At 37.8% G+C, this 24,666-nt stretch overlaps 1 protein-coding gene and 1 pseudogene across 7 annotated transcripts in view; both read right to left on the bottom strand.

Annotated features, from left to right (window-relative positions):
• Nucleotides 1-24,666, bottom strand: part of MLLT10 (MLLT10 histone lysine methyltransferase DOT1L cofactor) — a 229,503-nt gene that overhangs the window by 128,066 nt on the left and 76,771 nt on the right. For all 7 annotated transcript variants that reach the window (XM_039233039.1, XM_039233038.1, XM_039233044.1 and 4 more), the window contains exon 5: nucleotides 20,241-20,350. In XM_039233039.1, the coding sequence (XP_039088970.1) occupies nucleotides 20,241-20,350 (110 nt within the window). The remainder of the gene's footprint in view (nucleotides 1-20,240; nucleotides 20,351-24,666) is intronic.
• Nucleotides 216-588, bottom strand: LOC120232377 (annotated as a pseudogene).

Here is a 24,666-nt window from a genome sequence, read left to right on the forward strand (position 1 = left end):
ATATGCAAAATAATTGAGGATTATTGAAAAGCTATTCCCAAACAACAAAATCATATGTAATAAAATGTCAAATATGTGAATAAAGCTATACTCAAGAGGCAAATTCATAGCCTGAAAAGTTTTCACTTTTTTAGAAAAAGTCGTATTTTAACCTAATTACTTGTTTTTTTTAAATACAACAGAACATTTAATTACATCAGTTTCCCATCAATACACTACTCATTTAATGATGATTGTATTGGCCATTTCCATTGGCTGGCAGGAGGCTCTTCCACTAAAGGCTCCCATGGTTTCCATTATATAATTTTTCTTGCCAGACTTCGTTCATTTTCAGCCTGAAATAATCACCTCTTCCAGTTGGACACCCTGATGTTGGTCTTCTAATTTCTTAACATCTGATTCCACTGTAACCATGCACATATACACACATTTGTGATCTGTTCTATATATTTTCTATATGCTGCATTTTTAGGAATTTGCTCAAGAACATCAAAAATCGTGTCCAATATTCTTCACCTCTTGTGTGGACTCTCACATACAGCCAATCAATCCCACAAGGCCAGTGGTCTTCTTCAGTAAATCTGCCATGAGAGTGCCTATAGGCTGGGGACACGCAGCCCTTTTAACCTAATTTTTTCAAGTAAAGAAACAGCCCTCATAGCAAAAGGATTCAGAGGCTGAATTCCAACTCCACCTAAGTAGCTGAAAGCATCACTCCAATCTACCTTGAACAAGCCACTTAAACTACAAAAATACAGCTCTTCTTGTAACGGAAAGATGTGCTATTTTGAGGCAACCAAGTAGCCTGAAATCCAAGGGAAGACACATTCTCTCCACAACTCCATGAGAACCGCAAGGTGTTCAAAGTATCCATCACTGATGCAGCAAGAAAGGGAAGATGTGGACAAAAACATGCATGTAAGAAGAAATCAACTAAAATCTGAATACACTGCTAAAGGCGGACTGTGGGCTAGTTTGCTACTAGCTCAGCCGGAACCACTGGAACCACGGACAGAAGAGTCCTTGCTCACTCGCGGGCTACACTCCATGAACTTCCGCACAGAGCTAACGGGGAAGATTGATACTCAGGAGACAAAACCACCAGAAAAAAAATCTCCCTTGGTGGTGCAGGCATCACGAAGAGTATCAGACTCTACCTATCGTAAGATATGAAATCCCACCTCTCACCCAAACACTCCTTTCAGAAGCATTTGGGGGGGGGGGGGGGCCGGGGGGCAAACCCTGTCACATCCAAGACACGGGTAAAGACCCACCACGATTAGGAATACAAAGGAAAAAATCATTACACCTAGGCAAGGGGCAGGAAAAACTCTCAAACCCAAATTCGCAACCCTGTTAATACTACTACTAAAGGTCTTCTAGCTCTGGGGGAGAGGCAGGAAGCTCTCTTCCTCACAAGTCTTTCCGAGGACACAAATATAAGTCTGCCATGGTGAGGAGGGATGGGATGGTGAAACTGTGAGGCCCAGATACACAGGGCCTCCCAAGAAAGAAGAGGCTGGACCAAAACAACAGAGAAATCCCAAGCCCATAACATCAAATAACAAACAGAAGCAATCTAACACTAAGGGAGAAACAAAAGGGTACCAGGAGGAAACTCAGCATGTCTGACTCAATACTGTTTGTTTCCCTTGCTGCTATGACCTAAAACTTAGAAACTTCTGTTTAACCCTGCACATAGACATGTTATAGCTAAGATTTGAAAAAACTCCTTTTTATCCAAAATCTACCACACTCAAGGAGACAGAAGGGATAAGCAAGAACATACAGAAATGACTATGCTATGTTTAAAATTCACAGGAACAACATGACCAGATCCCTACTACACACAACAACCAACTGACCAAGAACAATGAATTTACTTGACCTTCCTTGATGTCTATAGATATCAGTCACCTTTTGACTCCAACTTCCTTCCACTTCCCCCTCTTCCTAACATAAAAGCAGCTCAAATCTCTAGCTGTGGAACTGGTCCTTTGGGACAACAGGCTGCCATCTCTTTGCTTTGCTGGCTTTCAAAATCAAGTCTCTTCCCTACCCCCACACATCTTGCCTCTTGACTTACTGGCTTGTCACACAGTAAGCAGAACAAACTTGGGACTTAAAAGTGTGGTAAAGTGAAAAGCATGAAGAGAAACCACCCTCTATGGCACCAGTGAACAGATACAGCTAAACGCTAGGGGTGGAACACAAACACTGTGAAAGCAAAACATCTTAATACTCAGGGCTCCTGAGTGGCTCAAGTCAGTTAGGCATCTGATTCTTGATTTCATCCCAGATCATGCTCTCGTGGTTCATGAGTTCGAGTCCCACTTAGGGTGAGCTTGACCCTTGCTTCAGGTGAACCCCGCTTCTCTCTCCCTCTTTCCCTGTTTCCCCCCACAAAAGAAACCCTAATACTCTGGCCCTCAACCTAAACTTACAGTATCATTAAAAAAGACCAAGGGGCAAAGCCACCCCAATGGGCTCAGAGGACAGAGCATCAAGCCACATAGAATTATTCTCAGTCTTGGAACCTAAAAAATGTGTTCTGTTGAGTTACAAATCTGCCTTAGTCCAGAAACCACTTTTTGCCTTATAACTTCTCCCTTTTAAAATGGGACTATCTAGGGGCGCCTGGGTGGCTCAGTCGGTTAAGTGTCCGGTTAAGTGTCCGGTTAAGTGTCCGACTTCAGCTCAGGTCATGATCTTGCGGTTCGGGTGTTCAAGTCCCACGTCAGGATCTGTGCTGACAGCTAGCTCAGAGCCTGGAGCCTGCTTCAGATTCTGTGTCTCCCTCTCTCTCTCTGACCCTCCTCATCTCTCTCTCTCAGAAATAAATAAAAACCATTAAAAATTTTATATAAAAAATAAAAATAAATGAAATGAGACTATCTATACTAAACTTATCCTACCACTGTATCTTAAAAGCAGACACCTTTTCTATATTTCACAGGGTCACAGATGGAAAGGAATTTTCCCTCAGGATTGATCATACCCAGAATTTTACCCACACCTAATGTAAATGATTCAGAATGAGATGGGGAACAATCTAATTGAGATTATAATACTTAGATAAAATTCTGAATTTAAGAGTTGATGCTAGAATCAATTAAGACTTTGAGATATGATAGGATGAAATAAAAGTATTTTGCATGAGGTAAGAACACAAAGCTGGGCTGGGCGGCGGGGGTGGGGGGGGGATTACTATGTGTTGAACCCTATCCCGCAAGAAAAGTATGTGAAGTCCTAGTAACCCCAATAACTCAGAATGTGACCTTATTTGGAAGAGGGTCACTAGAGATATAATTAGTTCAGATGAGGTCACACCGGGGTAGGGCAGGCCTCTAACTCAATATGATTGGTCCTTATAAGAAGATGGCCACTTGAGGACACAAAGGCAAAGAAGAACAAGGGGGTCAAAAAGCAGAGACTGGGGTGATAAGTCCATAACCCAACAAATGCCAAAGATTTCCAACCACCACAAGAAGCTGGAAGAGAGGCACAGAACTGATTCTCCTTCACAATTCTCAGGAGGAACCAATGCCAATAACTTAATTTCAGACTTCTAGCTTCCAAAACTGTGAGAGAATGAATTTCTGTTGTTTTAAGCCAGCCAGTTTGTGGTACTTTCTTACAGCAGCCCTAGGAAACCAATACAGAGGCTGTATGAAAAACTGGCTAGGAGCTGGCAATGTTTTGGAGTTGGGTGATGAATTAGGAGGGATGGGAAGTAGTCTCATTATATTATTATTTTCTACATGACAATTTCCAAACCAAATACATACGTTGTTATAATATGTAGAATAAAAATAAAAACTTCACGGAAGCATAATTTAAAAAGTTAGAAAACATCTGAATAATAAAATTAGAAATAAAGCCTAAAGCTGTTCTTTATTATTAGGCACAAAACAGATCAGTCAAGAATTTAGATGACGGTAAAAACCACAATGAAATGTTCATAAAAAGAAAACCCAAAAGAAATGAGGTAACACAAAAACTATTCAACACTTTCAAAACATAAAATTTGTAAAGAAAGCATCAAAGTTATTTTTATACTGTTATAAAAATCTACACACACACACACACACACACACACACACCCCCTCCCCGTGTCATAGAGCACACCAATCCAGGTGCCTACTTTCAAACCAGCCTTTTTTGGCAGCTAAGATACATCACTTTGTTACCGCATCCTTGCGGAGAAGAAGTGGTAGATATAAAAGGTACCTGGACTTATACCTTAACCAAAAAAAAAAAAAAAAAGTCACATGCTTTGTGTTAATTGGGAATTTGGGTAGTCAGAATTTCAGAGCAGCCCAATGCTTTGAACTTTCAAAGGGAAAAAAATCAGACCCACAATGGATTTTTTAAAAATGGCAAACTGTACTCTACAACTTTGTACCTTGAGAAAAATCCCCACCAGCAATAGTAACCTGATGAAAATTAGAACTTGTTGCTAGGCGCTCTACTTCTATTTGACACTATTTTGTGGCTTCCTATTACCTGGAGCTGCTGAACATTACTGTTGGGTGATGAAATCTCATTATTCCAATTTCAGACCCAAAATATATCCTTATCATTTTCTTCTTAGATGTCTTTTTTTTCCCCTTGTATCTGGCACCTCTGATCATCTTACCACTCCTTGTAATTACAAATATATATATGATATTTACATGACCCTGTGAAATAAAACTTCAAGTTTTCTTTCTTTTAAAACACTGTTGTAAGCTACTGGTCTCCCAACTTACATGACCCCGACCCCCATTTCCATCCTCTCTCTTTGAACCTGCATATTCTACTGTCACCTTGCCATTTCCCTTTCTAACAAGTTAATAAATTTTGATGTGCACTAAATATAATTAGGTCTAATAAAAATATATCTGACAGAACAGAATGCCTGATCCAGCACTATGGAAGATAACCATGACAAAGCCTCCATGCTAAGGGATGGATGAAGGCAGAGACCAGTCTGCTAGAGTATGTTATAATATTATATATAATATTAATATCAGCCTTTCCATAGCAGTGGAAAAAACACTGTCAACATATCCAGATACATGATTCAACCATTATTCTCTTCATGAAAAAAGAATGGACCATGTGTTTACTCTTGCACAAAAGACATTCACTTCTGACAATCCTTACGTATTTAATTTCAGTGTTTTGGTTCTTAGTGCTACAGATATAACCATTATGGCAAATAGACCTTCCCTCTTAAAAGACAGTCTTTGACAATGAACAAAGTCATTTTCACCCTCCATGTAACTTTGAAAACTACAAGAGAAGTTGTATCACTTTGCCTCCTAGGTCTCACAGCATGCAGAAAATACAAGATTTTATCCGCTTATTGGGAAAGAGCCAGAGTAAGGGTTACTGTCCATCTGTCCATTTTCTGGAACTTGCCGAATGATTTTGTAAACGTGATATGTAACTTCCCTAATCCTAGGTAGCTGCTCTGTGCTTATGTGTAGAGATTAGTGTATACAAAGAATAAGTGCAGAAAAATAGGAGTAACACTCTAATTTGGTGCATACTACACACAGCTGACCCTTGAACAACATGGGGATTAGAAGCATCAATGATCCCCCACGCAGGTGCAGGTGTAACTTCTGACTCCCCGAAAACTTAATAAGAGCCTGCTGTTGACCAGAAGCCTTACCAATAACATAAAGAGCAGAATAACACATATTTTGCATCCTATATATATCATATACTTATTCTTACAATAAAGTAAACTAGATGAAAAGTGTTATTTAAAAAATAATAAGAAGGTGTGCCTGGGTGGCTCAGCATGTTAAGCACCTGACTTTGACTCAGATCATGACCTCATGGTTGGGGAGTTCGAGCCCCGCATCAGGCTCTCTGCTGACAGCTCAGAGCCTGGAGCCTGCTTCAGATTCTGTGTCTCCCTCTCTCTCTCTGCCCCTCCCACGCTTATGCTCTGTCTCTCTCTCAAAATATGAATAAACATTTTTTAAACACTTTTTTCAAAAAAATCATAACAGAAAATACATTTAGGTAATGTACTGTACTTATCGGAAAAGTCTGCATATAAGTGGACCTGCATAGTTGATACCTGTGTTATTCAAGGATCGACTGTAATTCTATACACCCTAATTACTTTTCAAAGATTCCCATGTTTAATCACCTTGTTTATTGCCATCCCTGTCCCCAAAAAACTATAAAGCATAATTGTGTGTCTATAAATACTTTCTTATGTCACCAAAATGAAAAGACAAACAAAGTGAAAAAATACTATATACAAACATAAATTCGTTAACATTATTTAAAGAGTTCATTACTGGGGCGCCTGGGTGGCTTAGTCGGTTAAGTGTCCGACTTTTGCTTAGATCATGATCTCACGGTTCGTAGGTTCGAGCCCCGCGTCGGGCTCTGTGCTGACTGCCAGCTCAGAGCCTGGAGCCTATTTCGGAGTCTGTATCTCCCTCTCTCTCTGACCCTCCCCTACTCCTGCTGTCTCTCTCTCTCTCTCTCTCTCTCTCCTAGAAATAAATAAAAATATTAAAATAAATAAATAAATAAAGAGTTCATTACTTTAGGGGCTTCTTGGTGGCTCAGTCTGTTAAGTGTCCGACTCTTGGTTTCAGCTCAGGTCATGATCTCACAGTTCCTAAGTTGGAGCCCCACATCAGGCTCTGTGCTGACAGTGCAGAGCCCATTTGGGATTCTCTCTCTCCCCCTCTCTCTGCCTCTCCCCAACTCACACTGTCTCTGTCTGTCTCAAAATAAGTAAACTTTAAAAAAAAAAAAAAAAAAAAGAGTTCATAACTTTAGAAAACCTAACAGTTTAAGAGCTAAATGGGCAAAAAACAGACACAAAAAGAAATATTATTCTGACAATCTGACAACTAATCAAATAAAAATTAAAATAACTGAATATAATTTATTACCAATTAGCAAATGTTAAAAATGATTTTTAAAATGAGTACAGACAATGGTATGGTAAAACGGGCATTTTCATAAATTATTAGCTATATAAATTTAGAAAACAATCAATCAGGCAATCTTATCAGAGCCTTATAAACAGGTGTATTCCATGACACAATAATTCTAACTCTAGAGTCTAACCAAAGGAAATAATCCAAAACACAGAATAAAAAGCTTGGTGAAGCAAGATTCTTGTCATGTGTTAAATTAAAACAGAAAAATAGCTAGGTAATGTGGGAATGGTTAGGAACATTATGACATAAACATCATAGTTAGAGAGTCATCCAAAGTAAAGAGCCAAGAATAAAATCTGTACCTTTGGCATTATGATAACTCATACTTACAGATTTTTTAAATGCCAAATATTTAAAGATGTTTATAATTTAAAATGTATTATTTTTAAGTACATCAAATGTTAAATCAATAATTTAATTATTTATTATTTGATGTAATCTAAAATTTGGTAACCCTCACCATGACCAGGAAGCGGAGAATTTGAGACTCTCTCTATCAAGGGGTAGTCTTATAATCCTTTAGAAATTGTATGTAAGACATTTTGTTCTATTTCAGATGTATATTATTCTGTAATATCCTTACATTTTATCAGAATCCTGAAGACCCAAAGAAAATGTAAAGAAGCACTAGTTTAGAAAGATCTGACATTCCCTCTCCTTACATTTTATCAGAACCCTGAAGACCCAAAAAAAATGTAAAGAAGCACTAGTTTTGAAAGATCTGACATTCCCTCAAAGTGTGTTCTCCTGGACACCTGATACACTTTGCTAAGATTTACTGTTTTATTTTTTTTTAAACCTTTAGAGACAGAGAGAGACAGAGCATGAGTGAGGGAGGGGCAGAGAAAGAGGGAGACAAAGAATCTAAAACAGGCTCTAGGCTCTGAGCTGTCAGCATAGAGCCCGATGCGGAGCTCGAACCCACAGATCGTGAGATCATGATCTGAGCCAACGTCAGACGCTTAACCGACTGAGCCACCCAGATGCCCCCAAAATTTACTGTTTTAAAATCAACCAACTTAGGGGCACCTAGGTGGCTCAGTCGGTTAAGCATCCAACTCTTGATTTCGGCTCAGGTCATGATCTCATGGTATATGAATTTGAGTCCCACATCAGGCTTGTGTTGACAGTGCAAAGCCTGACTGGGATTCTCTTTCTGCCCCCTCCCCTGCTCTCTCTCTCACTCTCAAAAAACACAAAACAAACAAACCAAAAAAAAAAAAAAAACCTAAAAATTAAAAAAAAAAAATCAAACAACTCAAACAGATCAGTTTACTCTGTTTTATTCAGCATGATTCCATGCTGTAAGAGTATACTAACAGTTTATGCCCTATTTCAATATGCTAGTGTTATATAATGAGAAGAAACTCCCAACATACAACTATCCCTGTATCTGTTTCTTAGGAAACATCAAGTGCCCTTAAATCATCTCTTTTAAAGTTGGTCAAAACTTTTTTTTTTTTTTAATTTCTTGCGGGGGGCGGGGGGGGGGGGGAGAATCCCAAGGTGGCTCTCAGCTGTCAGTGCAGAGCTCAACATGGGGCTCAATTCCACAAGCCTGAGAGATCATGACCTGAGCTGAAACCAAAAGTCAGATGCTTAAATCACCGGGCCACCCCAGGCATCTGGGCCAAAAACTCCTTTGTGAATTATTAAACACAATTTTAATTTATTGCAAGAAAAAGACAGAAATTTTCAAGAAGTTTATGCAGAACACTACACTGTTTTATAAAACTAAAGAATCAGCATGTGCAATTTGGCATAGGTACATCAGGGACCATTTATAGGCTTTTAGCTAGTTGTTTAGAACATTTATGAGACATGAAGGTAAAGAAGAGCATCTAAACTCCTACCTCTTTTGTAGAAACCGTCCATGCTCAATATTTTTTATTTTAAATTTTTACTATTATTTTTTCTTTTTTAAGTAACTTTTGACAGAGAGAGACCACACATGAGCAGGAGAGGGGGAGGGGTGGAGAGGGAGAGACGGGGAGGGGGAGGGAGAGGGAGAGGGAGAGAGAGAGAATGAATATCCCAAGGAGGCTCCACATTGATAGTGTGAAGCCTGAAGGGGCTCAATCAAATGAACTATGAGATTGTGATGTGAGCCAAAATCAAGAGTCCAATGCTCAACTGACTGAGCCACCAAAGTACCCCTATTACTTTTCTTATTTTAGAGATAGACAAAGTGTGTGAGTGGGGGAAAGGAGCAGAGGGAAAGAGAGGAGAGAGAGAGGGGGAGAGAGGGGGAGAGAGAGAGAGAGAGAGAGAGAGAGAGAGAGAGAGAGAAAGAGACACTATCTTAAACAGGATCCACACCCAGCATGGTGCTGGATGCCACCAAGGCTGGAATTCACGACGTGAGCCTAAATCAAGCATCGAACTCTCAACTGACTGAGTCACCCAGGCACCCTGCTCAGTTTCTAATAATGGAATGGGAATTAGGCATCCATGTTTTTCTAGGTGAAAATGGCTTCTAAGCTCAGGTACCTAGACCTGACTTACTCTGTGAAACCTGACACAGTCAAGTTACCTGAAGGAAACTCAGTAAAATGAGAAACAGAATTAGAGATGATGTGGAAACAGGAACAGACTATAGACAGAAAAGACACTGTAGGGCCCTCATCAGAGTTGGAATGGATGGTAGTCAGTCTGTGACTTTCTAGTTCTGGGCCCAACTCCCCATATACTCCGCAAGAATACGTACTGTACTAGCCTTTCAGCCCACCCTATTTGTACTTTAGCTAGTTTCGGTAAATTTAATTTCTGACTAGGATAAAGTTTTTGATCTTAACTCTAATCCTGTTATCATTTTTCCCCTATGAATAAACCAACTTTGTCAAGTCTGACTTGCCTTGTTTTAAAATACTCCCTAGCAACGTAATTTCCCTTTAAGTACAGATTTTTAACAAAATCTTATCTGTTAATCAATTATACTTAGCAGACTGTACCATAGAAGCATCTATCATCTAAGAGTGCCCAACACAACAAACACATGAAAAAAGCTGATACTGGCAATCTGTATGCTGGTGAGACTGTTAAGTTTACTTCCGTGAACAATTTTCAGTTAGCCACTATGTACTGGCACTTCCAGCTTAGACTGGACGCCACCCTGAAAAGGGTGAGGAGACCAGAAGTAACACTGGAAGGAAGGATACTACCGTTCTGTCACAGTCCTTAGCAAACCCTGTTTAATAAAACTGCCTCTGAGCCTTGGAGCTGAAAGAAAGGAATGAGGAATGAATGAAGTTGAGCACAGAAGCACAAAAACACAAAGAACAAATAGAGAAATAATTTACTATCCCCCGAGAAAATGAGAAACAATACCAAACAAAACAGAATGTGTACACATGTGTGTACTGGCAAGGGGGGAGAGCCACAAACACAATAGAGAGAAGCTGACTAGGGAAAGTGAGAATCAGCTGAGGCACAAAAAAGAGAAAAAAATTTCTTCCATAGATACAGTTGCAAGATTTGTTTTCCTTTTCCAAACAACTCAAACATCCAGAAAAGAAATAAAAAAAGGTAAAAAAGGTAAGCGTTCATTTGAGTAACTAGGATACAAGCGCCAAGCAAAAACAAACATATATCATATTAGATATGTACAAAAGCAAATATTCAGTGCTTCAGCAGAAATGTGAATTTCATCATGGGTCTTATCATCACATTGTTAATATATGCTGGCAAACAACTTGTAGACTCAGGATTTGTTCTACAAGGTACTAAGTCCCATCAACATCTGCCAGGACTTTAAAGCTTTAGTGTCTTTGTTCTAGGAAATGAGTCAATTAACTTGATGAGTCTCTACATGCTCTATCTCAGGTGATGATGATGTGCTCAGTACCGGAAGTTCTTGAAACTGAAAGGCCAGTCTGATGTTTTCTTCCTCCTTCATCTGTGTGTCACACTAAACTGATCCTCACACCCAATCAGGCAAACCTCTTGTGTATTACCAAAATAGCTGTCCCTTCTTCATTCCTAATACTACTCTCCTACCTCATTCAGACCCTCGCACTTACCTCTGGAACACTGCAAAAGCTTGAAGAGTGTCTACTCTTGTCCCTTCTATCCTCCCTCTTCCAATCTTCCTTCCACTATCCTTTAGACCTGAGTACATCCCTCCCAGCAAATCTGAAAACCCTTTCACAGAAATAAAACTCAAGCTCCTTACCATGATATAGGAGGCCTTGAGAGTCTCTCGGCATTTTACATATCACACTCAAACTCCTAGCAATACTGCCCTTCTCCCTCACCACTACACTGCTCTCACTCCCTCTCCCTCTCAACCCTCCCTATTTCCCACTTCAAAGCTTATGCTCCTTCAGTCTGTAAAATTAATAGCTACTGGTGTGCTCCTTCCTCTTTCCTCTCCTCACAGCCAACACCCAAAGGCTTCTCACTCTTCAAAATTCAGAGAAGAATTCTAAGATATATCTTCCCTCTCTTCAGCACTGTTACACTGTTAGGTAAACATTCTCCGTGCTCTATAATCCCTGCCCATACTCCACTGTCTAACAATCATTGATTTGTACGTATCTATCCTACCACATAGGAGCTTTATGTATTCCTCAGGCTTTCACAGTGACCGATGTAGAATAGGACATGCCATACGTAAATGTTGGCCACATGAATGGATGGATTTATGGAATGTTTAGCTCCACTCTCTGAAACCTAGCTTTTTAAATGGTACTAATGAGGAATCCCCAATCAGAGAGAATATTCAGTACTTTCAAACTTTCCCACTAGATACTAAATATATTGATAAACACTTCTCTTGATAGCTCTGTCACCACTATTCCTTTCAAAAAAGATGGAAGGCAATTGGGCTAGCAACTTCAAAGTACCTTCCACTTTTAAGCTTCTACAGTTAAATGACACCATGTTTTTATTTTGTTTTTTATTTGTTTCTTTGTTTGGTCTATTACGGTCCTACCTATACGTATAAACACTCATTTCTTCATAGTCATCAATAAGGAAAGACTCTTCAAAAGCATGTGTATAGAATACATGTGTCATCTACCAACTATTCTCTGGAAATTGTAGCTTTCTAAAATAAATGCTTCCTGGGGAGCCTGGCTGGTTCAGTCCATGGTGCATGTAACATGATCTCAGGAATGTTAAGTTAAAACACCACGCTGGGTGTAGAGATCACTTAATAATAAAATCTTTAGGGGTGCATGGGTAGCTCACTTGGTTAGTTGGCTGCCTCTTAATATCAGCTCAGGTCATGACCCCAGAATCATAAGATCAAGCCCCAAATCAGGCTCAGCATTGGGTGTAGAACCTGCTTGGGACGCTCTCTCTTTCTTTCTCTCTCTTTGACCCTCTCATACTCTCTCAAAATAAACAAACCTAAAAAAATTAAATCTTTAAAAATAAAAAAAAATTAAATAAAGGATTCCTTGACTCTGAATACAAGCCTCCTTTCCCAAAAACTTCAAAAAAAGTTCAAATAATCTGTTTATGCTATCTTCACATTTCTTTGAAATTATTAAAAGGTAACTTAGGGGCACCTGGGTGGCTCAGTTGGTTAAGCATCCGACTTTGGCTCAGGTCATGATCTCATTGTTCGTAGATACAAGCCCTGCGGTCAGGCTCTGTGCTGATAGCTCAGAGCCTGGAGCCTGCTTCTGATTCTGTGTCTCCCTCTCTCTCTCTGACCCACCCCTGCTCACTCTGGCTCCCTGGTTCCCCCCCCTCAGAAATAAATAAAACATAAAAAAAAATTTTTTTAAAGGGAACTTAAAGGTAACATATGCCCTCCTTATTTTATTAACAAAATGTATATGTCAGTGGAATAAGAAATGGATTGCTATGAGAGGTCAAAAAATAAAAAGAAGAATCTGATGACAAAACTGGCCACTATATATGTAATGACATGTAGAAAACATAACAACCATAATAAGTCAACACGGTGAGTTCTCTGAAATTTAGATATACTACACAGATATTCTACAAATTTCCTTTCCTATCACTCACAAAATTTCCTTCGTGGTTTTTTTTTTTTTTTCCTTCCCTAAATCCCACTATGTTCCAGCCACACGGGATTATTTATTATTCTGTGAACTGTCTATCACCTTTCCTTTGCACTTACTGCACTAGTTTATGTTACTTTCTCTGACTGGAATTATTATATGATCCTTTTTTCCACAGGTCGAATTCCTAGTTATTCTGCAAAGTCCCTATAATCCCTTTTTATGTTTTATTCAACTTCTTAGCCAAACGTAATCCCTCCTTTCATTATGTTCCATAACACTCCATTCACATTTTTTATTATTACAGGTATCTCCCATTTTTCAAAAGTTTGTGTTATGCCACTTTGATTTTACAAAAGGCTTACATTAATAACTGTTTTTGCTAACCCTTGAAAGAAATCAAAAAGAATTTGTGCTTTTACGAAAAAAAGGTGAAAAGTGAAAGTGATGTTCAGCCTTTGCTTTGCCTCAAGGCTTTATGGAGTCAACACACACTCAGAGCAGCAAGTAGGGCAGTGCCTGCTCCTTCCCCAGGAACCACACGGAGCATGTCAGCCTCAACCCTCCAGAGCTCTAACTATGTAAGCACCTGTGTTTTGTCTCAGTTTATTTCATGCATTTGTTAGCCAGGTGGGTCCTAAGCTATCAGAAAAGCCTAAGTAAAAAAGGTTATTTTTTTTCAGTCTGGGAACACTCAAAACCTTTTCCAAATAAATTAATGGTAATTCCTTACTCAACTTTACACCAATTTCAGCTTACGAAAAGTTTCACAAGAATGCTTTTTACTTTTGGATAGCTGCAGAAACTGGTACTTATATATTATTATTTTCATACACTGTGATTACATATTTACTCATCTTTCTGGGAGTGTCACATGAAGAAAAATCCTGCATTTTATGCATCTTTGAATTCCCAGTGTCTAGCACAATGCTTGATATAAGGTAGATCCACAGTAAGAGCCCAATATATTAAGAAATGTTCTTCAATGCTCTTTACTACCATCCGTTAAAAAATGATGTCTTCCAAAAACTCAATAATCCATTTTCCAACTGTTCCTATCACTTCAGAATTACATGCCTCATATTAGCCACACTGAATAATCACGAAGAGAGTATTACTAAGCTTTCAAGGTTAACTATACATATCAACATCCATAAAAATCCAAGAAACATAGACAAGAGTGTTGGTCCATGACCACCATGAGTTTGAACTGCACAGACCTAATCATATGTGTGACACAGTACAGTACTGTAAATGCACGCTTAGGATTTTTTTTTTAATTTTTTTATTTATTTTAATTCAAGTTAGTTAACATATACTGTAGTACTGGTTTTAGGAGTAGAATTTAGTGATTCATCATTTACATATAACACCCAGCGATCATGACAGCAAGTGCCCTCCTTAATGTCCATCACCATTTAGGCCAACCCACATCCACCTCCCCTTTAGCAACCCTCGGTATGATTTTAAGAATTATTTTCTTTTCTCTACACTACTTTAAGAATACAGTATCTAATACATATACAAAATATGTATTTATTCACTTTATGTTTTCAGTAAGGTCAACAGTAGGCTATTAGTAATTAAGTTTTGGGGGGTGTCAAAAGCTTTACATGGATTTTCAACTGTGCAAGGGGTCAGCACCCATAACCCTTGCATTGTTCAAGGGTCAACTGTAAAGCACCCCCATAAAAGGTTTCTAGAAGTGAATATTCAATATTATAAAAAGCTCAATTCTATCTCAAAACAGTTATTTCATTGTAACACTAATATAATCAAAATTGTATTTTGTTAGTCCTAATGTTTATCTGGAAAAAGAAATCCACAACAATACTTGTTCTACCATGTACTACAATGTATATAAAGCCAAAATAATTTAAAATAGATATTAGGATAAGAACAGACAGGTGCAACAATGGAACAGGGAAAAAAATGTCAAGAACATCCAAGAATTTAATAATGATGTAAACACTATTTTTTTTTCTTTTTTTTTTTTAAAGTAATGTCTATGTCCAGTGTGGGGCTCAAACTCACGACCCTGGGATCAAGAGTCTCACACTTCTGACGGAGCCAGCCAGATGGCCTAAAACCGTATTTCAAAGCACTGTGTAAAATACAGATTATTCAGTAGTGTTGAAAAGTTGACTAAGTGGTAGGGGGAAAGTTAGAAACATACCTTACCATATTATAAAATGAACTCTAAATGGATAAAAGGTTTATACCTAAATAATTCTTCCTTCTTCCCGCCCTCTCTTACTCCTTGAATCCATCAGTCTTAAAGCCATACAGTGGGTCCAAGCACGGCAGCATCCATGCTGGGGTAGGGGGAAGTCCAACACAGGTGTCAAAGCCCCAGCAGAGCTGGCTACCATGGGAGTTTTGGGGGTAGAGGTGAAGGTAGTGCCAAACCCTGCGCAAGGTGAGGATACCAACCATCTGAGGGATGAAAGCAGAGTGGTGGAGTGAAGCTAAGTGTCAAATACCGCAACGAGTACAAAGGGCAGCCAGTGCAGGGAAGTGGCGGCAACCCAGAGTGGGGTGTGGAATCCAAGCTAAGTGAGGAGCATCATGCATTAGGGGATGGGAGCAACACATTTGTTAGTACAAGAGACACTGATCAAATAGGCAAACATATTGAGGATAATGGGAATCAAATTTCTCACTGTTGGCATGAGAATCATAAACATGAAAAAATTTAGAACAAATTTGGAGAAATTACTAAGGGTTTATGGTTTTCTCTAGATACAGAAATACATATGCGTATAATATATACCCATATACTGAATCAGAATTATCACTGTGACCTAACAGTCTTCAATATATAGAGATAAGCATTGAAAAAATATAGATGTGCATGTGCATATATCTATCTATATATACACACATATTTCCTAACTATGCCCACAGAGAGGGCCAGGGAGTAGCAATATCCCAATAACAACAAGCATACTTAGTGCCCACTTTGGTTTCTAAAAGGAAATCAATATTCCTTGAAGAAATGGTGATGAATTCAGTCCAGCTGGGTCAAAAATGATCTGAGATGAGCCTGAACACACTGAAGTATCAGAACCAAGGAGCGCACAACCTTATCAAAACACAAAGAAGCCAGCTTGAAGGTGTCCCACCAGACAAACCTGAGACAAAATGATCACTAAAATAAATGACAGTAATGGGGAATGACCCATTAAAATAAAATAGTTAACACTTAAGTCCATGTTAGTCCATACCTATATAAAAGGAGAGTGGAGCAAGTTATTCCTTTAAGTGAAATGTCAACTGATGAATGTAAAGTAAAAGATGGAAACAGAAAACCACCACTTACTATCAATTACAGTAATAAATTAAGCCAAGAAACAACAACGGATGCTAAAATTAGTGGGTAAAAAGCACAAGGAACAAGATATTTACATAAGAAGTACTTCCTTCAAAATGCTTATTTATTATAAAGGGAAGATTAACTTCCCAGTGAAGAAACCTTGCAGATACCACCTTAACCAAGTGATGGAAATAACATCCAGTACTGGGGAAAACTGAAATCGCGTACCCCCTGACAGGATGCAATGAGAACACAGCATCAGTTCTATGATACTCCTGCCAAAATATAAGATCTAAAACTTAATCATCAGGAAACATCAGGAAATGCAGAAGCGTGAAATATTCTACAAAATAATTGGCCTGTAATCTTCAAAAGTATCAAAGTTATGACAGTTAAGGAAAACTGAGTTACTATTTGAAATTACAGAACAAGGGGCGCCTGGGTGGCTTAGTCGGTTAAGCGTCCGACTTTCGCTTAGGTCATGATCTCACAGTTCGTGGGTTCAAGCCCCGCGTCAGGCTCTATGCTGACAGCCAGCTCAGAGCCTGGAGCCTGTTTCCAATTCTGTGTCTCCCTCTCTCTCTGACCCTCCTCTGCTCACGCTGTCTCTCTCTCTCCTAGAAATAAATAAAACATTAAAAAAATTTTTTTGAAATTACAGAACAAAATGCAATCTGTGATCTTTTGCTATGCAGGACTTTCCTGGGAAAATGGGGGAAACATGAAAGAAAATTAAGGAAATGATAAAGGTTTTGGATTATACAGTAATAATGCATGAATTTTGATGGCTGTATCCTGGTCATTCAGGAGAAAGTACTTGCATATTAAAGCATTCTGGGGATATGAGTGTATAGTGATAAATAACTCTGAAATGGTTTAGGAGAGGAAAAGCTCTTGATACTATTAATGCAACCTTTTAAGTTTGAAGTTACTTGGAAATTGAAAGGAAAAAAAAAGTATTTAAAAACATGAACTTAAGTGCACCTATGTGGCTTGGTTAGTCTCCCTCTCTCCCTCCCTCCCTCTCTGTCTCTTCCTCCCTCCCTCAAAAATAAATAATTTTTTTTAAAACAAGAACTTCAAAGCACTAACAACATGTTGAAAGATTTTCTTTGCATGGTGTCAAAAGCAGAAGCAATAGAAAACACTGTAAATTATATAAAAATGTTAAACTTCTCAACTAGAAAACACTCTCAAGAATACCAACAACAATTTTTAAAAAATGAAAACATAATGAAAGTTAAGAAGCAAATGTTGAATTATGGGCAAAAGCATACACATCAAGTATATAAGACAAAAGAAAAAAATCTCTAATATAAAAAGCACTTTGGAGGCACCTGACTGGTTCAGTCAATAAGTGTCTGACTACTGATTTTGGCTCAGGTTATGATCTCAGGGTTCATGAGTTCCAGCCCCACGCTGGGCTCTGCGCTGACAGCATGGACTCTGCTTAAGGTTCTCAGTCTCACTCTCCCTCTGCCCCCACCCCTCTCTCAAAAATAAACATTTTGGAAAAAAAAAACCTTGGTTACAAAAATAAATAAAAACAGGGGTGCCTGGGTGGCTCAGTCAAGTTATATGACTTCAGCTCAGGTCATGATCTCACAGTTTATAGATTTAAGCCCCACATCAGGCTCTGTGATGACAATGCGGAACCTCCTTGAGATTCTCTCTCCATCTCTCTGTTGTCCCAGCCTCCCTCTCAAAATAAATAAACCTTAAATAAATAGATAGATAGATAGATAGATAGATAGATGATACACTGATAGATGATATAGATAGATAAGTAAATAAAGCTCTATGGATGGGAGCAGATTTTAAAAGAAAAAACAGGAGCTCCTGGGTGGCTCAGTTGGTTAAGCATCCAACTTTGCCTCAGGTCCAAGATCTCAGGGTTCATGGATTCAAACACCGCATCAGGTTCTATACTGACAACTCAGAGCCTGAAGCCTGCTTCAGATTCTGTGTCTCCCACTCTCTGCCCCTCCCCAGCTTCCTCCCCCTTCCCTCCCACCCTCTCTTTCAAAAATAAATAAAGCATTAAAAAAAGAAAAATAAAACATTACAATATTAAATAAACAAAGCGCTATTCAAAGTCAACAAACACGAAAAGGCTTTTTTAAATGTTTTTTTTTTTTTTTAATTTATTTCTGAGAGAGAGAAAGAGACAGACAGACAGACAGAAAGAGAAAGAGACAGCATGAGCAGGGGAGGGTCAGAGAGAGAGGGAGACACAGAATCTGAAACAGGCTCCAGGCTCTGAGCTGGCTGTCAGCACAGAGCCCAACGTAGGGCTTGAACCCACAAACCGTGAGATCATGACCTGAGCTGAAGTCAGATTCTTAACCAACTGAGCCACCCAGGTGCCCTGAAAAGGCTCTTTTAAAAAACTGTAAAATATTTCTTACTGTTACTCAGAAAAAAATCGGACACTAACATGTTTCACTAAAAAGAACAGCAAAGATTGTTTGAATGGTAATACACAGTGCACTTAACAGGATATAAGGTTATTAGCACTGCACATATTACTCATGTAGCATAAATTAGAAACTGCATTCCACAGTACAATTTCATACGATATATTTATGGAAGCTTCCAAAGCATGCACACCCTTTTACACAGAGATTCTGTTGATATGTACAAGCCAAAGCCAAACAAGGCCCTTCAGTAGACAGGAACTCTTTAATTTATCAAAACTAGTAATACTGTGTATTACATGCTAATTATCCACTAAAAATAATGGCAAAAACATAACTGATTGATACAAGAACATGTTCGGGGTTGATAACTTTCAAAAACAAAACAGTATAAGCAATATGATCCAATTTTTAATATATATTACACATAAAAATGTACACACAAAAATCTAAAAGGATCAAAAAGAGAAGATTAGGATGATTTGTCTTGCATTTTTCTATTTGTTTCCTGTACTTAAAAAAAATTTTTTTTTTACCATTTACTTATTATTGAGAGATAGACACAGAGCATGAGGAGGGGAAAGGCAGAGAGAGAGGAGGGGAGAAACGGAATTGGAAGCAGGCCACGGGCTCTGAGCTCTCAGCACAGAGCCCGACACGGGGCTCAAACTCACAAACCACGAGTCATGACCTGAACCAAAGTTAGATGTTTAACCCACTGAGCCACCCAGGAGCCCATTCCTGTATTTTTAAATTTTTAAATAAATATTAAGAATCTATATTGTAAAATGTTTAACACAAAAATATCTGAAACCTTAGAATTGGTGGCAGTGATAATTTCTCCCACAAATGAAATAAATCAACAGTTACCTTAAATTAACGGTGACACCATAAAGACACATTTGGTGAAAGAAAAATCATCTAATGTGCAAAAGAAAACGAAGCAATTGTGTGTGTGTGTGTGTGTGTGTGTGTGTGTGTGTACTGAATCAAGAAAAAGATACAGGGGGCGAAAAGCAAAGTAAATATTAACTATGTTTTTAAGAAAAAGCTAACAACAAAAATCCTATTTTGACGGGGTAGAAAAAAATTTGGGAAAGGAAAAGGAGCAAGTAATATTCTGTAATAGGGTTATTTTTTTAAAAAGTATGTATATCATAATACATGTTATACCAAATAATGATTAATTTGAATTTAATAGAACCTATTATGTTTGCAAGAACTGGCTAAAAAGCCAGTTAATTCTTAAAGGACAAATCTATAAGGACCAAAATGTCATATAAATGTTAAAATGCTAAATACCTAGGTTAGTATAAAAGGTAATATATTTTTGCTTGTTTGTTTTGTATTCCTGTGACTTTATAACATATTTTAATAACCAGAGTTTACCATTTAGTAACTATACTTTTTTCAAATCTCTCTGGAATCTGATGGAGGCCTATGATTTAAATTTAAATTTCTTAATGAAAGCCTATACAAAACAAAATACAAAAATAATCCTTTACATTTCCCAGTTTTAGAACAAAAATGTTACATCTAAACGTCAATAAAATCATATCCACTGTACCTTATTGTAACGATCGTGTGGAACAGACTGTAAAACAATTGGTTCCATGGTAGAAACATTGGCAAACTGTACCTCTGGAATGTACAGGGCACAAACCACATGAGCCCAACCTAAAAGTAAATAAAAATATTGTCATTTTCAAGTTTTCAATAAAATTTTTTCAAAGATAAACAAAATCATTAACTTCCTAGAGCAATCCCTTAAAAGCCTAGTTAAGCAAAAGTACAACAAAAACATGAGCAAATTCTCATTACTTACTAAACAGTCAAACCACTACTGAAAAAGCACTCCATCATTTCTCCAGCATAATAACACAAATGAAACACTTTTAAAATTCAAATGCTAGCACAACACTTCTTATAAGAGCACACTAAATGATTCGAATCAACACTGTTTCTGAGAACCACTCAGTCAGTTAAGTGTATGACTTCAGCCCAGGACATGATCTCAATGGTTCGTGGATTCAAGCCCCACAACAGGCTCTGCATTGACAGTGTGGAACCAGCTTAGGATTCTCTCTCTCTGGCCCCCACTGCCATCTGAGCTTTTTCTCTTTCTCAAAATAAACTTTAAAAAGTAAGAAGCGTTATAGTTGAATAACTAAAATTAAAATTTTACTATTTTAATTTTAAATGTCAATATTAAAATTTTACCTTTATATTAACGTTGATACTTTAAATACTGGTACTAGCATTCATTATTTTACTATTTCATCATTTTACTTTAAATATTTTAGCAATTAAAAAATATTAATGTTTCCGGGCACTAGGGTGGCTCAAGTCGGTTAAGTATCCGACTCTTGGTTTTGGCTCAGGTCATGATCTCACAGTATGTGACTTCAAGCTCCACATCAGGCTCTGGGCTAACAGCACAGAGCCTGCTTGGGATTCTCTCTCCTTCTCTCTCTGCCTCTCCCCTCCTTGTTCTCTCAAGATAAATAAAATTTAAAATATTTTTAATACTAATAAGCAAATATTAATGTTTTCCTTTTTAAAATGTGACTGAAACTATCAAAGAGCCATGATAATGAGGGATTACTGAGTCAAAATTGGAAAATAATGAAGAAGTCCAATCCAAGGAGGTGGGTACAGCTTTTGACCAATTCTGCCACCCACTGCCTATTTCACAGAAAGCAGGTAAAAAGGGTGAAAGGGGATTTTGACAAACTCAGAAGGCTGGACGTACAGGTGATCTATGTACTCAGCAAGAAGGGGAACGAATAAGCCCTTCCTTCCTTCCAGCTGAGACACTGAAGGCTGCAAGCCAGAACAACTTAAGTACACAGGCCCTCAGAGACTGCAGCGAGGTGTTAAAGTAATCTCAAAACTCTGAAGCTGGACTCATGTTACACTCAATTTCAAGTGCCCCCAGGCACCAGACAGAAGCAAATATACGCCCTCTCTGGAGGAAAACAATGTAATCTCGACTACAAATAACTTCTCCTATTGGTTCATTATCATTCTCAGCACAACAGAAAGTACCAAACACATGAAAGACACAACAACATAAATGAAAACCAGCAGAAACAAGAAAATCAAATCAGAGCTGTATTTTGTAATTTCACCCACAGACCTTAAAATAAGTACACTTATTATATTCAAATACAACACAAAGTTGAAAATTTCTTTGAAAAACTGAAAACTCTAAAAATAAATCAAAAATCCTAGAAGTAAAAACAAAAATCTGTTCAAAATCAATGGGTGAGAATAACAACAGTTTAGACATAGATGAAAACAGAAGGCAACAACAAAATAGGGAAGAAAATATCTAGAACGTTAGCACAAAACACAAAAGTATGAAAAATACAAAAACAGGACAAGAGGCATGGACAATGTAATCAGCAGGCCTCAGGCACATGTAATTAGAATCCTAGAGAAATGCAAGAGACAAAGTAGCACAAAAGTAACATTTGAAATAATACCTAAAAACTTTCCAGAACAGAACACAACAAATCATGGACAAAGAAACACAGTAAATCTCAGAATAAATAAAAATAAATCCATACCTAGGCACATTAGTAAACCTATAGAAAACCAAAAGAAAGAGATAAAAATCTTCATCCAACCAGAAGGCAAGTTATCGTCAAAAGAACTGGATAAAGTCCAAAAATATCTTTAAACAGATTTCAATTAAAAGGAACACTAAATAATTTTCCTCAGGCAACAGAAAAATGAGCCAAGAAGAAAGCACCAAGATGAAGTAAAAAAATGGTAAGCGTATAGGTACTTTTAATGGATACTGACTAGATAAAATAACAATACTCTCTTCCATTGAAAATACATGACTACATATAACACAAATTAAAAGGTTATCTGGTAAATTTTTCAGTGTATATAAATTTAACATATATTAAAACTACAATAAGACGAGAGAAAAAGAAGGTGAAAGAGATCCATAGGGCTTCAGTGTTTTTACATTTTGTGTGAAGCAGTACACAGAGTAGTCTAAAACTGTTAGTATGAGAACTGTAATCCCAGGAGCAACCACTATATACCATAAATATTTTTGTAAATACAGAAAGACATATGGCCTAAAAGGTAATTTAATGCAATTAATTAAATTTAAATGCAATACTAAGTGCATTAAACTGATTAAATGCAATGCTGAAAAATATTCATAGAATCACAAAGAAGGGAGAAAAAAGGGAACAAAGGAATAAAGTAAGGAAAAAAAAAATCAAGGTTAAGAAAGAATAGGTGGCACCTGGCTGGCTAGGTCAGAAGAGCATGCAGCTTTTGATCTCAGGTCATGAGTTCAAGCCCCATGTTGGGTATAGAGATTATGAAAAAATAAACTTTTTTTTAAAATAGTTTATTGTCAAGTTGGTTTCCATATAACACACAGTGCTCATCCCCACAAGTGCCCTCCTCCATGCCTATCTTCCCCCTTCCCCTCCTCCCCACTCTCATAAACTTTTTTTAAAAAAAGAAAAGGAGACTTCTTCTGGTCAAGATGGAGAAATAGGGACCATATTTGGCTTCTTGCATGAACAATGCTTATTTCCCATGACAAAAAAGACAAAATAATTGAGACAATGGTTTTCAAGAAACTATGTATCAGATAACAATAGTAGTAATCTCAAAGAAACAATAAACAAATGAGAGAAGCTCTCAGTTTGCCCAGTTTAATGTCTTGAGAGTTCTTCCAGGCCAAAGCACAGGGAGAGAAACTGAGGCCAAGCCCAGGACACTCCCAAAGTTCAGAAGATCAGGTAAGACCAAGGCAGCTAAAACTGGCAGAACAAAGTACCAGAAATGAAAACTCCTCACAGAGAGAACAAATGCTCACAGAGATATACAGAGAACACCATCTGAATATTAAAGGACATGAGTGAAGAAATTAACTGAGACTGGAAAAAGAACGATCCAAAAGAAGTCAAGGAAACCACATCTGGCAGACAAGAAGAGCTAGGAACATTGCCTGGTGCCCTAACTTAAGCCTGAGAAAATTCAACTCCCGGGACACTGGGTATCTGAATACTCAGAAAGATCTTGCCTCCACAGTGGGAAATACTTAGCCCTAGACCAATTACTGCTCCTAATAAATCATAAGAGCAGGACCTGAAAGGATCTAACTGTTTCCAAGGAACCTAACTGTATTTCAGAATAAAACTGAAGAAGATTTAAAGGAAGGCAAAAATACCCAGACTTCTGTCAGCCACAATAGTGGAGTAAGCAGCTCCAAGAGCACACTCCACCGTGAAAATATCAAAAAATCAAGCAGGAACTGTCAGAGCCAATTTTGTTAGGACTCTGGAAAAGAGAATGAAAGGTTTGCAGCAACCAAACACTAGATCAAGAAAAGGGCAACTTAAAAATAGCAGGAAAGCTTTGGATGTTTTTACCTTCCCATGCCCACCCTACATTCAGCAGAGGTCTTGAACAGCCCACATTAAGCAGTCCATGTGGAACCCTGGATCCTTCTCGATTCCGTAAGTTCAGAAAGTACAGACACAGAAGATATAAAAAAGATCCACAGTAAACAATTGTTTAAACAAAAATAGCAAGTATTCATTGTGGGGTTTATAACAAAGATAAATGCATGACAACAATTACATAAAGGCCAAAAAAAAAAGAGTAATGAACTATATTATCTTGAGAATTTTATACTATAGGAGTAGTAGTATAACAACACTTGATGATAAACTATACTGAGAAAAACATGTAAACTTTAAGCCCTAAGACAGTGACTAACACAACACAACAAAATTTATGGCTAATAACACAACAAACAAGATGAAATCATAAACATCTCAAAAGAAGGCCAAAAAAGAAAACACAGAGAACAAAAACAAATGAAGCAAATAAAAAACAAGTTATCAGGGCACCTAGCTGGCTCACTCAGCACAGCATGCAACTCTTGATCTTGGGGTTGAGTTCAAATCCCACATTGGGTGTAGATATTACTTAAAAAAACAAAATCTTTT

Source organism: Hyaena hyaena, unplaced genomic scaffold (assembly GCF_003009895.1).
Source record: "Hyaena hyaena isolate Hyena2069 unplaced genomic scaffold, ASM300989v1 scaffold_72, whole genome shotgun sequence".
In the NCBI taxonomy this organism is placed as follows: Eukaryota; Metazoa; Chordata; class Mammalia; order Carnivora; family Hyaenidae; genus Hyaena; species Hyaena hyaena.